We start from the raw sequence: 18,010 nt of genomic DNA on the forward strand, positions 1-18,010 counted from the left end.
AAATGTGATTCAAAATATAATTTCGAAACTAAAATTCCTTATGAATTTTTCTTAAAAAAAAGAATAAATATAATATATATATATATATATATTTTTTTTTTCAATCTTTAAACCTTACCAAGGTTTAAAGTATCCCACGATACCAATACTAGTCAATATGTATCCATATTGACCCAACGGGGGGGCGTAATGCGAGTAGCATGATCGAGATTCAAGGTATTAATCCAATTGTGTTCCAATTTTAATTTGCAACAATTTGCTAAAGGTTTTTATTAGCTCTTGTTTGTTGCTCGAATTGGATTCCATTGAATCGGATAAGAATATTTGTGATACAATATCACATTTTTTATATTTTTTTCCTTTATTATTATTTTTTTGGTTGCCAACCCCGGTTTTTTTAAACCGGTGTTCAACCGTTTTTTTGGTTGCCAACCCCGGTCTTTTTAAACCGGTGTTCAACCGTCTCTCTCCATTGAATTACCGTCTCCCACGATACCAATACTAGTCGATACGTATCGTGTATCCATATTTGACCCAATCGAATTCTAAGTAGCTTGATCGAGATCAGAAACGAATTGTGTTCCAATTTTATTATTTTTTTCTTTGTAAACAAAAACTAGAACTCTAGAAGTCTTATTTTTCTCTTTTCTTGTTATTTTTATTTTAGATGTTAAATTAAAGCCTAATTCAAACTAAGAGTGAAGTTTTTTATAGAAATAAAAGTAAAAGATATATTTCTGTTTTTCTTTTAGAAAAATTTTCTTTTCAATCTTAAACCACCTTCTCTATAAACCCTTCTTCTTTTTTCAAAAAATCTCAAACAAGTTTTCATACAAAAAACTTTTTTTTTTTATTATTATTTCATTTGTATATAACAATATAAGCCTTCTTTACTCTTTTGTTTTATTTTTATTTTTTATTTTAAATGCATTAATCAAAGCCTACCTCAAACTAACAACGAAGTTATTTTAATAGAAATAAGAGTAAAAGATAATATTTCTTTTTTAAATCTTAAACCACTTTCTTTATAAACCATTTTTTTTTAAAAAAATCAAAAACAAATTTCCCTAAAAACCACGATCTCAGACATTTTTTTTCTTCTTTATTATTTTTTTCTTTGTAAACAACAACTAGAAGCCTTATTTTTTTAATTTTATTTCTATTTTTTATTTTAAATGTATAAATCAAAGCCTATCTTAAACAAAAAATATTTTTTTAATAAAAATAAGAGTAAAACATAATATTTACTTCTTTGGATTTTTATTTTTTTTCCAATCTCAAACCAACTTTCCTATAAACCATTTTTTCCCAAAAATCTCAAACAACCTTCTATACAAACCACGATCCTAGAGCTTTGCGCATTAAACTCTAATTCACTCAAAAGCGCTGAGTCAATAGCTTCTATTAGGGCTGTTTGGTTACATGAATCCCAGATATTTGAAATCTCTGGATTCATGAATCTGAGAATTATACCCGTTTGGTTGTAAAAATCTCTAGATTCATGAAATCTAGAGATTCACCTTTTTACACTAAAAACGTGAATCTGTAGATTTATGGGTAAGGGGTGAAATCCAGATATTTCAAAAAAGCTATACATTTGCACATTCACAAAAATCACGTCGATCAAATAGTTTTTTTGGATGAATCCACTGATTTCATTCCACAACCAAACATCTAATTTTACAAATTATAACTCCATAGATTTGAAATCTATAGATTTGAAATCTCTAGACATTTGAAATCTCAAGACTCATGTAACCAAACAGGCCCTTAAGGATTGCTTTGAAATTCACTGATTGATGATGCGCTAGAGGACCTCATGTGCTGAATAAACCAAGCCTCGCTTATATAACTGTTCTGCTAACAAAAAACGAAGATCTATGTGTTCTTCAGCCATTTGGATTTGAACTCAAAGGTTCTTGTTCATCACGAAGAGAATATGTAGTTAATGTTCTTATGGATCTTCTGAGCGGTTTTTATTGTTGCTGGAGGATAAAGTAGACAGACAATGAGTCCTCTTCTGTCGCCATCTTTGATCAGTTTGAAGTTGTTAGTTCGAAGTTGCATAATAAGCTTATATGAAGACTACAAGATCATTCAAAAAATTCCAAACTGAGAAAATAAAAGAATTCTTAACTTGAAAAGGAATACATGAAAGCAGAAGAACCAGAATACACAAGATTAGGTTTCAAGTGTAAATGAGATTTTTGAAACCCAATTATGTAGCAGAGGGAAACCCCCAAGCTGCTCTATCTTTTCTTTGACTATTGTATTTCTAATTTTATTCAAATGTTATATTTTATCATATTTTTTTATTTTTTTCTTGTAAATTGTTGGTATCATTTGTAATTTATTTATTTATTTTAATTTATAAATTAAATTAAATTAAAAATTAAGAAAGAGAATTTCCTCCTACTGATTTTGTTCTCTTGTCTCAATCCTTAATAAAGAAAATGTAATTCAAATTAGATATTATATAAACCAAAATATTATATAATAATATAATTTTAAAACCAAAATTCCTTATTTGAGATTCGATTATTTTTTATTTTTAAGAAATAAAGTCTTATGGATTTATCTCATTCTCTGATTTGAGTTGTGCTTATTTTTTTAATTATAAATTATCAAAATATTCTTGATGGATTAATTGCCTTAAAAAAAAAACTCTCTCATAATTTTATTAAATTATTTATATCTCAAAAATAAATAATAATAATAATTTAAAATCTTTTCAAAATTTGAATATCTCGATTTCTATATCTATTTTTTTTATCAGAATTTATTCATTTCCCTTAGACTTTCTTACTGTTGATCAAACAACTTTATTTTATTTTATTTATTCTTTGTATTTTTTAAATAATAATAAAATATGAGTTGAGATACGAATCTTGATATTTTATAAGATATATATTTTTCTTAATAAAATAATAAAATATTGTACAATTGGATAATTTTTCAAAAGATAAAATAAAATAAACATAAAATAAAATAAACATAAAATCATATCCAAATGAACATCTAAGCATTAGAATGATATAAGTCATATAACAACTTTATTGTTATTTAGGTTAAGCAATACCTTAAGAATATAATGTATGATGTTATAGATATTAATTAATTATTTTGAAATTCATAGATAAATTACTGTTTAATATGATGGTCTTCTTATCTATCTTTTTCAAACTTATATTTCAATATTTTTATTTCATTTTTTTTCATATATAGTTGCATGTGCATTCACGTATAAATATATATATATATATATATATATAATATATATATATATATATATATAAAATCCTCCTATCAAATTAACTTTATATCACAACAATTTTAATATAACTCTATTTCACAATTGCAAATTTGTACTTTTTTCAGCTAATTTATATAATAATATTCAAAAGTATAGTTCTTTTTTCTATTTTATTTAAATTTCAAAATTATAATTCATAATAAAAAGAATAGGCTAGAAGAACCTAATACATATATTGAAATACGTTACATTTTGTAATTGAAGAATTTGAAAAATCATTCAACTAATTAAAAATAAATAGTATAATTTAATTCATATTATTATGACATTAGAAATAAAAATTTACCTGGGATTTTCTTCTTATAAGTTAGTAGTATAACCAAAGAACGAAGTTTCGATAATTTCGGTTCACTACCCATCGAATCGGGCGATATGGCGAGATTTCGCTGCCCTTAAAAGCTTTATTCAAAAACATTTGAAATGTCAGCAGTTTGAAAAGACATGTCTGCAGTTTTCAGTTTCCACTTTAATGTAAAAGTAAAATATCAATGCATCGGTGCGAGTATCTATGTAAGATAAAGATAAATGTAAAATTTAAAAAAGTAATAGAGGTAATATAAAATATTCTACAAAAGTACAAAACATAACTCAATCATTAGTGTAAAAGCAAATAAGCAATAATAAATAATATTAAAATCAAAATCTTTACCTTTTTAACTCTCTCTCTCCCCACGGTCCCACCTTCGTCCTTCGCCCCTAACCTCTCGTCTGCAACTGCTAAATATTTATTCTCATTAACAGTAAGCTTTCTCTCTCTCTCAGTGTCTCCTTTTCTCTTTCTCATAGATGGTTGCTGCGAACCTGCGAGCATGGTGACATTGTCGGAGACCACCGCCGGCAACGAAACTCAGTAGTTATCGCCGATTTCGGTGATAAACAGCAAAAATAGCAGAAAACAGCGAGATATCGCCTAGAAATCGGCAATATCTTGTCGATCTCGTTTCGCCTTCTGGTTTCGGTTTGCCAGGGGGTGATATCACCGAATTTCAGCGAAATATCGCTGAAATTCGGCGAAAAATAGTTCCATGAGTATAACTAGTATTTCAATTTCCTTCAGTATTTCAATCATATTCTTAAAATATATATATATATATAAGTTGAAAATCATTGTGTTGAATTATAACTAAATGCATAGAATAACTAAATACAATAGACGCGAACATTTTGATTATTAATGTGATTTTTGTATAATTATTTATTATCCTCAATCATGCATAATTTATTTCTTCAAAAAAAAAAAAAATAAAATTTTAGAAACACCTTCAAGCATTTTGCAAAAATGATGGACACCCCAAAAAGGTATCAACTTGACAAAGACAACCAAAGATTCTCTTAAATTTCACAATGGTACACTCCCGTTAGCGAATTCTGTTAAGTCATCCTTAGATAATCTCATAATTCATACTATTAATCTATTGTTACTTTACAATGTTGCCCCCAAAAAGATTGAATCCTTTATTTCATTTTGTTGATTTATTTTTAATTTTTAATTTTATATTATAAGATCTAGAACAATACAACTAAGATATATTTGTCATTTATTTTAACTAATCAATGTTTCTAATGGAAAAAAAAAAGGAAGTCGTTGTCAATTTGGCATAGTATTTGGGTATTATGCTTTTTGCCAATTATCTTGGAATGTCCTTAAAGTTTTTCCTATAAATATCATACATAATATATGAACAAAGTAGTTCAAAATTACTAAGAAACAATAAAAAATAAATGATATACTCTTAAAACGTCTCACGTGATTAGCATTTATAATAAACATAATAATTTTAAACATTTTATTGTGTTCATTTAATTAACTACTTTACATTATATAGTTCAAAATATTATTTGCCTTCATAATACATCCAACAACCTTATAACTAATATCATATATTAGTATTTTTTGTAATTGGTTTATTTGGTTGAGAGCTCATCCAATTTAGTTTGGACAAGTTTTATCAAATGTTCTAACTCTCTATATACCAGGTCAACCATTTCTTCTTTGATTTCTCCAATGGATAATATTTCTTTGCTAAAGTTGACAGCTTCTTCCTTACAAAAAAAAGGGAAGAAAAAAGAAAAAAAATCTTCTTCCTTATTTATGTCAATAAAAATTATAGCATTGGATTTGATTCCATTTAAAAAACGCATTCCAAAACATCCTACCAAAAAAGATCCTTGTTCCCTTTTACCATTGCAAAGAACTCTTTTCATTAGCATAGCTGAATCCATGAAGAACATTGAGAGTCCCTTGCATTGACAGCACCTCATGCTCCATTTGGTTGGGAGCTTGGTTTAGGAATTATTATTTGATCAACCGATTCGTATTAGTAATGATGAAGACTAATAATAAATGCTGACCAAGTGGTAAGCAGCTTGGTTCGCTTAAGCAAGGTTCCGGTATCAAATCTTTGTGGATCCAAAAAATCCCCGCTGGGAGACTCACCCACCACAGCCAGGTGTGCGACGTGGGTCGAACCATCGGTTTATAAACCGGGGTTGGCAAAAAAAAAAAAAAAAAAAATGATGAAGACTAATAATAAATGCTGACCTATCTTGCATTGATGAATTTAATATCTGCAACGAAAAAAAAAAAAAAACATAAGAGTTTTTTACTTGTGACTCCCTTAAGTGTCAAAAATTACTTGTGACTCACAAATAATTTCAGTTAGCCTCTGTTAAATCCCAAAATGAAATGATCAAAATGCCTTCATAGTCAATTTACTAAACTGCCCTTGTGTCTCATTCCATTTCCAACCCTTAGGTGGGTGAAAGCATTCCCTCTTTACTCATCTTCTTCCTTCACATTGTTTCCCAAAAACTACCACACCCCTTCTCTTGCCAGCCGCCACCGCCCCACCTTCCCACTGCCAGAAGCACTCCCTATAGATGAAATTTTTCTTGTCTCTTAAGGGAGACACCTTCACTATAGATAGATCAGCAACAAACCCAAATTTTTTTTACTTCTCCTTGGCACTAGAATGATTTCAGAAATACACTTAGTTTTCGAAAACAGTAATGATAGATCAGCAAGGAGAATCTCTAAGGATATTTTGTGTTCAAGCGAATCCCTTTCTTAGCAGCTGGAGTTGCTAAACTTAATTTTTCTAAGGTTTGGATTTCCTATTCCCCCAAATTTTATGGTTGGTTCTACCTTTGTAAATGCCATATCATTTTCATGGTTGGCTTTCAATTAATGAATTGCTGTTCAAGAAAAGAAAAAAAAAAAAAAACAAAACAAAACAAAGACAGAGACAAGTATACAAGTTGGGAGGGAGGGGAAGATGGGTTGGGGTTATCATATTTTCCTGTTTCACATTTATTTTTGCACAACTGCATGTTACAAAAACATACAACTAAAACATCAAATGCCAAATCAATGATAAAATGTATCAAGCATATAACAAGAAGCTGAACCTTGGACTATATTTATATTTCTTTGATTGAACAGAGCCATTTACATTTCAGAGCGCACATTCTTGGCTTCTTTCCCCACAAATCTGGGGATTTATGTCTTGAAATACATGTGTGAACATGAAAAGAACTACACTTTCCAAGAATGGCAAGCACAAAGCGCCGCTCATGAATGCCTCAAATAAAAAAAAAATCTAAAATTAGAAAACAAGAACATCCAGCTTCGTTTTTTTTCTTTGTAGCTTCAATCTAAACGAATTGGTATAGGAACAATGACAAGGAGGAGAGAATTTACATGGGAAAAGGATTTCACTTTTCATGAGTATCTTCTTAAGAGTCAATCTTGATTATGAGAGGTTGGTGGAGATCCAATGGTGAATCATCTGCTGTGGGCACCTGTGGCGAGGCAAGGGCTCCCTCTGTCTCGTTATTTTCAGCAAGCGCTTTGTCCAAAGATGTTTTTGCGACTTTGGTAACACATATCATCAACACCACTGGATATAAAAAGAAAAGAAAAATTAAGTTGAGTATGACAAAGCCAACACAGTTCAAGCTACAACCACTTGCTTCCTGAACAAAGACAAGTTGCTATGAGAAACTGGCCATTTGATATTCTAGCAGAATTCAAGGACCATTTGACATCCTTCTTCTTTGACTCTTTCTTAAGGGCCTGTTTGGTTACATGAATCCAGAGATTTCAAATCTCTGGATTCATGAATCTGAGAATTATACCCGTTTGGTTGTAAAATCTCAGATTCATGACCTTTCTGTGATTTATGGGTAGGGGAATCCAGAGATTTCAAAAGCTTACATTTACCATTTACAAAATCCGCGATCAAATATTTTTAGGATGAACCCACGATTTCATTCCACACCAAACACCTAATTTTAATTATAACTTATAGTTTGATCTTAGATTTCATCTTGGATATTTGAATCTCCAACTCGTAACCACGGCCCTAAGACAATTTCAAAAATGACCTCTCTCTCATCCCACTTACTCATCCTAAGTTGCAAGTCCTTAAAAAGCTCTAAATACATTTCAACTCTAACAAAGAACATGGAATTCAAGAAACTCTTTGTAAGAGTAGGGGTTTAAATTCAAGATAATTTTGGCCTGTAGAAGACCAAGTACCCACAAGCTATTACTAGTCCACCTAATTGGCCCTTATTCTCTTTTAAAATTTAATGAAAGTTTCCTCAGCATCTTTTGTAGCTCATGAATAAGAAAGACAGAAAGAGAAACTAGAGACTTCAAAGAGGAAACTAAGAGAAATTCTTGCTTCCATATTTCTTCCATCATCTCTTAGATCTCCTATGCTTTTTGGGCAGAAGGAAAAACGGTAGACCAAAAGCAACAGAGCCATGTTTCTTCAATTAACTAATGCAACCAACTTACCAATTTCCCACGTTGTTCAAAAAGAAATGTGAAATGCAAGGTTTCTATTTTGTTTCACTCATTTCAAAAGGATTGATATGATAGAGGAGGCACACTTTTTCCTAATATTTACTTCCTACCCTAGACTTGTGGCCTAGATTTAGTTGGAAGATTTATTTATCACAATTGTTTAAAATGTTCATAATAAAGAAATAAAGGATTAAAATAAACAAACAAGAATTAAAGAATGAGAAAACTCTATACAATAAATTAAGCTTGGAAACACGTACAAATCTAGAAGACCAACTCAAGCCTGAATTTTTTTCATCCAATTAAAATTGTTATATTAAATTATTAATATCTAAGAAACCTCTCCAAACTTATAGTCATATTTCTTCTTGCTTCTCTATATTCTTAAATTAAATTCTTCTATCCTTTTCATTATGATCTTTTCCGATCAAGATGTTCCTTAATATAAAATTTATTTGTACTTATTCAAAAAAGCAATAAATCTTTACGTGCATTTGCACGAGGTACTATACTAGTGCAAACAAAACGTTAAAGTACACCATTGTTTCTGTCTCCGCAACTGGGGAGTGGATTGCAAGAAAAATGTGCCTGTGGTATATCTGTCATATGGCAAATGCAATGAGGATGAAATTTTGTGGACGGGTAGACCCTAAGGTTACTCTATTCACGTGTCAAAGTATCAAGAGTTTCCTAGTAGTAAAACAAAGCCTAAAAGTCTGGGACATAAGGAATTTGTAACACTACAGAATTGCATGGGCATACATAGGAATGTAAGCCATCACACTGGAGGGTTTGAATGAATCTGGGTCCAAAATTTGACACTGTATTTTATTCAGACCCCATACTCTAGATACCCAATAGTCAGATCTGCCATATTACCTTTTCATGTGGGACAAAAAGTGGGTAGGACCAAAAGATTTCTTGGACCTGCAAGACAAGGAAATCATTTGCCTTCATGAACTTATATTCTGTCTTGTTTCTTCAAACTTCATTTTCCTTCATGAATTTAAGTTGTGTCTTGTTTCTCTGTCCCAGTTCATCTCCAATGGTTCTTGAGTTAGTCCCTCCTCTCTCCCCACACCCCATTCTCCTACCTTTCTGGTCCTCTCTTCCCCCTCTTCCCTCTTCTCTCCCTCTGCTGGACAGATTCATTTGGCTTCCTTCCCCTAATAACTCTTCTTCCACTTCCTCCACTTGGCACTTCATCAGAACCCCTCCCCCTCTGATCCCCTGGTATTAGTTTGTTCAGTTCAAGGGTTGCATTCTTAGACTCTCCCTAACTGTTTGGAGAACCATCTCCCATTGCCTCCTATATTCTACTTCCTCTGTAGCTGTATCCCTGTTGTTCCTGCGTTGCACCTTTTGCAGCCACTCCAAGGAAGACACCCAGCACCTATTCTTCTCTTGCCCCTTTACCAAACCTATCTGGTCCCCTAGTCCTAGCTTCCATTTGGCCCTGCTGCAAATATTGATATTTAATGTCCTTGGCTCATGGATTCCTTTGGAGGCTCCACCATCGCCCGCTTATTGTTTGCTGCTATTATTTCCCATATTTGGTTCGAGCGTAACTCCTCAGATGGTTGTCCAAATCTCACTCTGCTGATCAGATTTGGAAAGCCATCTGCAGCTACACTGGTTATAGGATTTCCCCCCTCCTCCCTAAACCCCTAGTAGATACCCCAAGGAACAGATTTGTTGTTCTTACCTAGGGTCTTGACCAGACCATTTTGTTTACTCCCAAAGCCCCTTAAAAAAAAGATGAGCGGAAATTGGAGAATGTTTCTGCATAAACTGATTATTTTTAGATATGGCTCTGGCCAAGAGAACCTACAGGGACTTGCTCCACAAATATTAATAAAATTTCCCGACTCAAAGAAAGTGGGAAAGGGGAAGTAGATGCATTCAACCCTTCATTATAGTTTCAGACAATATGAAATGTAAACAAAGAAGGAAGTAGAAAGCATTAAAGAATTTGTAGCATGTCCAACTTACCAGAGACAACAAAACCAACTACCATAAGCACCTGCAACAACAATAGCAAAGAAAAAAAATCAGGAAATAGAGAATGATACTTGGAGAATATACAAGCAAGTTTTCCTCTATAATGTGTGATTGCATCTAATGTTGCAGTTCTGTTATCCATTGCAGCCAAGCTTGTTAATTTATAATAACCACCAATATGGCAATTAGGAGACGTTAATCCATCATGAATGTAAGAACTATTTAGCAGTGTCAGCCATACTAGCCTTGAATTACACTAATAGACCAAATCTGGGTCACAAAATCATGCTTTTGGTTGCTATAAGCCCAATGAAGTGAAGAAATTCCATAAAAAAAACTAAAGATACATATAAAATATTATAAAAAGACAATAAGGGTAACCCCAACTAATAAAATAAATCTCTTGATACACTAGACGACTAAACCAGATCTGAACCCAGTCAGTCTTGGGCTGAGCTTCTAAACGGAAATGTGCTGGTCCAAGAAAGAGCTTCTGCACCAACTATCATGAATAGTGATTAACAGAGAAGAAGATTGTTCTGTCACAGGGTAATCCTCAAAATTTAGAAAATGAAGTGGCAACATGTCAGGAGCACGTTGGGCGCAGTGCAAGAGGTTCCTACCACTGAGGAGGGTCATAATGCATGCAGCCTTGACACTCACTTCACAGAGAGGCTGCTTCCTCATAATTTTTTAACCCCAAAAAAAAAAAAAAATAATAAATAAATAAATAAATAAAAGAAGAAAGAAGGAGAAGAAGAAAAAAGAAAGAAAAGAAAAGAAGCATCCTCATAATTGAACCTGTGACCACAATGGAGGATAATCCACTTGATAAATGATATTAACGGGTTAGGACAATGCAGTACATAATTGCATTAACAGCTCATATGTGGATATAGATGTTTGCCTGAATTCTATTACAATGCAAAAGCAAGACATCCCCATCAAGCCGCTTTTTATTGTGGAAGTCCCACCTAATATTAATGAATAATCAACTTCTACAATAGAATTGCTCAAACTCAGACCCTGTGAAACTATGCTCTATTTCTGCTGGTAATTCAATAACCTAAATTACTAATCTGCTGTGTCTGTTTCTTAGATTCTCAGTTACTGATTTGTTCCATCACCAACTGATGATCTAATAATCAGAAGATTAACTTCAAGTTATTTCTGTTTGACAAACCAAAGTGAGGAGATAAAACAAAGTTAAGTGAAATATATCAGACACCCAATCTCCTAAAAGTCCAATGTAGTACTATCTTTCTTTGATAAATTTAAGAATAGAAATTAGAGTAGCTAGCAGCCTAGCACTGTATTTTATTATGCATTTAGTCATTGACATGAAAAAGGCTTAGCCCTTACCCAATGAGTTGTTGAAATTTCGCCCCATCCATGTGTCACGTCTGAAATATCTTTAAGAGTTGTTCCGACATAAACCAATGCAAATGTAATTGGCTGAAATGAGAAGTAACCATATCAGCATCGCACTGGAACCATATCCTGACAGCAATTACAAGGGATGCATAACACAGTCATTGCATTCAATATCAATATTTTACATCTCATGAATAGAAACTAAAGCAAAGTCCTCAACCTAAGCTAAGAAAAGGACTGAACCAGTAACCTGCATATCAAATGGACAGAGAGACTACAGAAAGAAACTCTACAAGGGATGCCAGCTGATGAATGTTAAAGCATCTAGGTAATTCATTGCATTGGACTGAAAAAATGAATCTTCTGAAGTCCAAAAGAAGGATTTGAGGATCTTCACTGGGAAACAAGGAAACTTCAATAATGACAACGGGTTGTTTTGGCAATAGATGATCCCTTATTCAGAACAGAGAATTTAGACATGGATGGATGCAAAATTTAAAAAATTTCAACTCTTTCCATGTATAACATAACTGCCTTGCTAAGACAAAATAAAAGAGTAGAGTGAAAGGTAAATATGAAGGGCCTAACATCGCAGGAGAATATAACATAAGTTACTTCTAATTAACCAAATATATTATAAATCAAAGCCTTCTTGGTCTTAGTAGTCTACCACCAGTTGAAAAGTCAGCAACATATCATCAGGATTCCAATCTTCTATCAAGTTACTGAGGTATATATTTAGTATGACAATAAAAAATGTGGATATCCAACTTCTAAATGTCACATTGAAGAAAGTTATCTCCCTAAAATAGAAATGCTTTTATCAGTTGTCGCTTCAAGGAGATTTCTTTCAATCATCTCACAGCATCTACCCATGGTCGCATGCAAACAGCTGTAAGTAAACAAATACACTAAGTCACTAAGAATACCAAAGTTTCTCTGTTTACTGGTAGAGATACTATTACTTAAGTGTATGCCTACTGATGCAGAAAGAATACATGTTTACAGACTGTCAAATGCTAGAAGCTCCCAGCTTCAGTTATATAGTATAGCTGAATTTCTCAGCTTAAGTCGAGTCTCACTTTGAGAACCTTTATAGAACAAATTCAATCCTTTTCCTCAAGCAATGGATTTGATGCCATTCTTGTTTTCGTGCAACAATCAAATGAACAATGGGGCTTGAGATAATACTACATCATAGTAGCATGTAGATTGATTGCAAAATAAAGGTAATTTCAATCTTTTAAGCTTCTGCATTATCTTCCTTTAATGTAAGGCAAAAATGTTCAATCTTCCTTTTCTCTAGTAGTTTTCCATTCTTCTTAATAATTTTCTACAGATTAAAGCAGAGGAGATGATGAAATTACAACAGGTCAAAGTGACCAACAAAGTAAAGGCACGTTTCTTCCTGTCTGGTAAAGCAAAATAGCCAAACATAAAAAGAACAAATTGCATCTGAAAACCAAACATTTCAAAGAAGGAGAATACCATCATTCCCAACCAAGTAGCCAAAATGTACTCTCCTAGACCAACGGGGGTCACAGACAGGAGGTAATTCAACACGTTAAATGGAAGTAATGGAGCAAGCCGAAGAAGCAAGGATATCTGTTGAGTGGAGGGAAGCAAAAAAGAGAGTAGATATTAGAACTCTCACAGACACTTTTCACATGGATAAGAATTATTTATTGGAACAACATCCAGTTACCTTGCTACTGATTGAAATAACCATGATATCATCTCTTAGAATTAGAGCACCATATCCATGATATTTAGCTACATTAACCTTCTTAAAAGTAAAGTTGCACGATTTCAAAACTGGGAGTTAACTTTCAAAAGTATATCAAATGTTTCCAAAGGCATGACAAGGTAAAAGTAAAATAGCTAGTATTAAGAGACTTAATTTTAATGACCTCATCGGAATTAAATACCATCTTTACAACAGCTGATCCCAGAAGCTGGAGCTGTGAAGGCTACAACAACACAAATCAACACAACACCATGTCTCCCACATATGCAGGCAGACAGACACTCTGCATGTGATATTAATAAAGTGGTGGCACCAAGGAGCACAACGACACAACATAAACCCTTCGTACTTACCAAGGATCAACCAACCAATCTCCTTACGGTCATTACATTGATACCATGTTACAATAACTTATTCCGCAAACTCAATTTCTTGAGGGCTATAACAATACATATCAACACATATCACTGATCATAAAAAGCCATGATGAAAATTTTCTTTGAAAATTCAACAACCAGGACACTGTATCTGTCCCTGTTTAAGGTAATCTACAATTAAAGGACGGAGGGTTGGGGAATTGTTTTGACAATTTTTATCAGCTCATACAAAGGTAGTAACAGGTTTATGCATTCGGAACAGAGAATCCAAACAGGTTTCTAGGTAAGATCACCCCTGTCACTTAATATAAAAGGAATGTTCCTTCCTTGTGAAAATTAAACATTGGTTCACCATTCCTACATGATGTTATGTGCCTAATGGGGGCCAAATTTGGTGTATGGGCACTAGATTGGACCAACTAATTATGGGATAGGTTAAAGGGAGCTTGACTTAGCTCGTTCCATCAGCTTTAGAGCTTTTGGCGCACTGGTCAAGTACCTAACATCAGGTATCAAAGCTGGCACCACATCAAGGGTTTGAATCCTGAAAAAGCGCTACTTAAGAGAAGGGCTACCAGAAGTAAAGTGAAATCTGTTAGAGTGTGAGCTGCCTAGAGTGAGAACCGTCAAGGACAACGACTACAGAGGTGTGGAAGTATGTTTTTTTTTTTGATGAATAAATAATAATATTAAACAAACAACGAACTACAAGGAAGGGCCAAGTGGGAAGGATCAGGGAGAAGGGATGAAATGGGAGTTAAGACCCCAGGTGACAACAATTAGCCTGTTCCTTGGGGAATCAACAACCGGGGGATGGGGGATACAAATGAGTCTAGCCGATACATCAAAATAAATCGCGTTCCAAATCGAATCAAGAGAGTGGGATTTAGAATTCCAACGCCTTAGACTCCGCTCCCACCAGAGATGATGGATGCTAGCACCATAAACAAGCTTACCAACCCGGTCGCAAATTGAGGAGCCTATGAAGTTACTCAAAATCCAAGACCAGTCACGATCAAACCCAAATGAGCGGCGGGAATGGGGCCAAATGAAAGCAAGGGCTTTTCTCCAGAGTGAGCTAGAGAAGGGGCATGAGAAAAATAAATGCTTAATGTCCTCAGTACCAGTCCAGCAAAGGATACAGTTAGGGTTCACAGGGATATGGTGGGAGATGAGGAAAGCCTGGGTTGGGAGAGCATGGTTTAGGGCTCTCCAAAGGGGTGAGCACGTGCTAGGGAATGTGTCCAGAGAACCAAACAAGGGGGGCCATGGGGGGAAGGGGAAGGGGATTGAACTAGGGTCCAAGCAGAAGCCGAGGTGAAGGATTTTGAGGTTGAGGGGAGCCAAACTAAAGTGTCATGAGTGGAGGGGATGATGGGAGGGAGATAATTCTAGACTTGTGTGAGGCTAGGGTGGGGGGTAGGGGTCCAGGAACCATCGGAGATGAAGTTTGATAAGAGGGAAGACTTGGGGATGCGGGTGTCATAGACAGTGCGGGAGGGAAAAAGATTGAGGAGAATTCCCGTCGGATGCCACGGATCTAGCCAAAACTTAATGGAGAGGCCTGAGGAAATATGAGTGGTGATGGTAGGGAGGGCACGGGGTCTAAGGAGAAGGAGTTTCCTCCAAATCCAGGAAGGGTTGGAAGGGATAGGGGTAGTCCAGGAAGGGTTGGAAGGGATAGGGGTAGTCCAGAAAGAGTCCGATTTGAGAAGGTAAGAGTAAACCCAATTGACCCAAATGGAATATTGTTTAGAAACAATTTTCCAGATGAGACGAATCAAAGCAGCGGAATTGACATCATGGATCTTACGGATTCCTAAGCCTCCCTCAGTTTTAGGCCGACAAATGTTGGACCAACTGATGGGGGCAGAGGAATCGCGAGGATTCCTGGCCTTTCCAGAGAAAGGCACAGAAGATGGACTCCTTCGCCGACGAGATAGACTTGGGAAGGGGGGAAATGCCACACCAGTAGAGGTACGAGGATTGGAGGATAGACCGAATAAGCTCAACACGACCGGCAAAGTAGAGAAGGTCGACTTTTCCGAGTTGGAGGCTTTTCCGAATGTGATCAAGCATGGGAGAGCAGTGGTGGCGAGAAAGCCAACCAAGGATAAGGGGAAGACCAAGATAGACAACAGGGAAACAGCCAGGCTTGAATCCAGAGAGATTCAGGAGATTGGAGCGCAGAGTATCAGAGACTCCAGAGAGAAAAATGGTAGATTTGTCGAGGTTGACTTTGAGAACCAAGATGGACTCGAAGAAATTGAGGGCAGTTAAGATAGAAGAGATGGAGCTATGATCGGCTTTGGAGAAGATCATGAGATCATTGGCAAATGTGAGATGAGTGAGATTGAGGGATTTAATTTGGGAATAGGAGAGATCAAGAGTTGATCCGTCTTGGATTGAAGGATGCGGGAAAGGACCTCTAGAGCAAGGGAAAAGAGGTAAGGGGAAAGAGAACATCCTTGACGAATCCCAACTCGGGAGGGGAAAAACCAACCCAGAGAACCATTGGTGATAATGGAGAAGGTAGGAGTGGAAATGCAGACCTCGACCCAATGGATAAAGGAAGGAGGGAACCTCATGGCAGATAGAATATCACTGATAAAATCCTATCGAATGGAGTCAAAAGGTTTATGGAGGTCCACTTTGAGGAGAGCAACAGGGGAATGAGATGATCTCTTGAAACCCCTGACTATCGCTGCACAAAGAAGAATATTATCCTCAATGCTACAACTAGAAACGAACGCGGTTTGGTTGGCACTAACCAGGTTAGGCATAACCTTCTTGAGCTGATTCGCAAGGATTTTAGAGACAAATTTATAAAGGAGGTTACAGAGGGATATAGGACGAAAATCAAGAAGGGAGGAGGCTCCTGCCTTTTTGGGATGAGACAAAAAAAAGTTTGGTGAATGGAAGAGAGTTGGGAAGGATTGAGAAAGAAGCTCCGAACACCATAAATTAAATCTCCCTCGATAATATCCCAGGCACTAGAGAAAAAACCCATACTAAACCCGTCCGGGCCAAGAGCCCAATTGGATTTGTGGGATCGGATGGCCTGAAGAATCTCATCATTGGAAGGGATAAAGTAGAGAAAGGAGAGAGAAAGGGGGTCAATGAATTTATTGATGAGGTCGGGGGGAGAGGGGGCCTACTCGGGAGGGAAGAAAGAGAGAGAAGATTTGAAAAGAAAGAAACAACTTCAGCTTTGATTCCAAGAGGGTTGGAGATCAAAGTACCATTGCGGGAGAGGAGGACAGGAATGGAGTTATGATTTTGGCGAGCTTTGAGGGAGCGATGGAAGAAAGCAGTATTGGAATCCCCAAGTTGGAGCCATTTGATTCTTGCTTTTTGACGGAGGAAACTTTATTCGAGAGAAATGAGAGATGATAGTTCAGAAGAGAAGACTTTCTCAATTCCGCCAGCGAGGGATTAAGAGGGTCAGATTGGAGGAGAGATTGGGTTCTCAGGAGATTGGATCGCCTTACGGAGACCCTAGAGGAAATGTTTCCGAAAGTGGAAGAGTTCCAGAGCCAGAGAGATTCCTTAGTGTTCCTAGCCGACGGGCAAAAGTGATGAGGGGAAGAGAGTGGCAATGGACAGGCTTTTCCCAAGCCCCTTTGACAGGGGAGAGGAAATCAGGATTAAAAGACCACATATCAAAGAATTTAAAGGGCTTAGGACCAAAAGAGGAGGGAGGGGTAAGATGGACAAGGTAGGGGGAGTGGTCAGATGGGCTAGGAGAAGAGAAAGAGGCATGGGAGACAGGGAAATTGGAGAGCCAAGAATGATTAACGAGGAATCGGTCAAGCTTCGAAGCGATTCTATCCTCACCAATATGGCTATTGTGCCACGAAAGAGAGTGGCCCGACCAACGGAGATCGGTGAGACTAGAATCATCGATACAAGAGTTGAAGTCCTAAACAGCGACAGGGTTAGGAGAACAGCCTCTGACTCGCTTATGGGAAAATGTAACAATATTAAAATCCCCTCCTACATCCCAAGGAAGACTCTCACAAGAAGGAGAAAGAGAACGAATAGAATCCCGTAGAGGAACACGCTCAGACGCTCTATTGAAACCATAGACAATGGTGATAAAGAAAATCGGAGGAGCATTAGGCAAAGAGACCGAAAGATGAATGAATTGGGAGGAGGAATCAATAAGGGAGAGGTTGATCAGAGCCGAATCCCAAAGAATCCAGATTCGACCATTTGGGGAATAGGAGTAATTGGAAAGAAATGACCAATTGGGGGCTAAGAATTGGGCAATTCGATGGGAGTTATCCTGCTTAACATGGGTTTCAAGAAGGGCACAAAGGTCGGCTTTAGAATCCAAGAGGAATTTCTTAACCTCCCCTTGCTTAGTAATAGAATTTAGGCCT

General features: G+C 35.8%; 1 protein-coding gene across 1 annotated transcript in view; it reads right to left on the reverse strand.

The window, feature by feature from the left end:
* Positions 1 to 6,597: 6,597 nt before the first annotated feature.
* Positions 6,598 to 18,010, reverse strand: part of LOC149008443 (uncharacterized) — a 37,277-nt gene continuing 25,864 nt past the window's right edge. Inside the window, exons 6-9 of the mRNA XM_089166473.1 lie at positions 12,990 to 13,106; positions 11,490 to 11,582; positions 10,119 to 10,149; positions 6,598 to 7,212 (exon numbers count right to left, since the gene is read on the reverse strand). Of these exons, the coding sequence (XP_089022599.1) occupies positions 7,049 to 7,212; positions 10,119 to 10,149; positions 11,490 to 11,582; positions 12,990 to 13,106 (405 nt within the window). The 3' untranslated portion in view covers positions 6,598 to 7,048. The remainder of the gene's footprint in view (positions 7,213 to 10,118; positions 10,150 to 11,489; positions 11,583 to 12,989; positions 13,107 to 18,010) is intronic.

This window comes from Hakea prostrata, chromosome 8, assembly GCF_041222555.1.
Source record: "Hakea prostrata isolate BN-2017 chromosome 8, UWA_Hpros_2, whole genome shotgun sequence".
Taxonomy (NCBI): Eukaryota; Viridiplantae; Streptophyta; class Magnoliopsida; order Proteales; family Proteaceae; genus Hakea; species Hakea prostrata.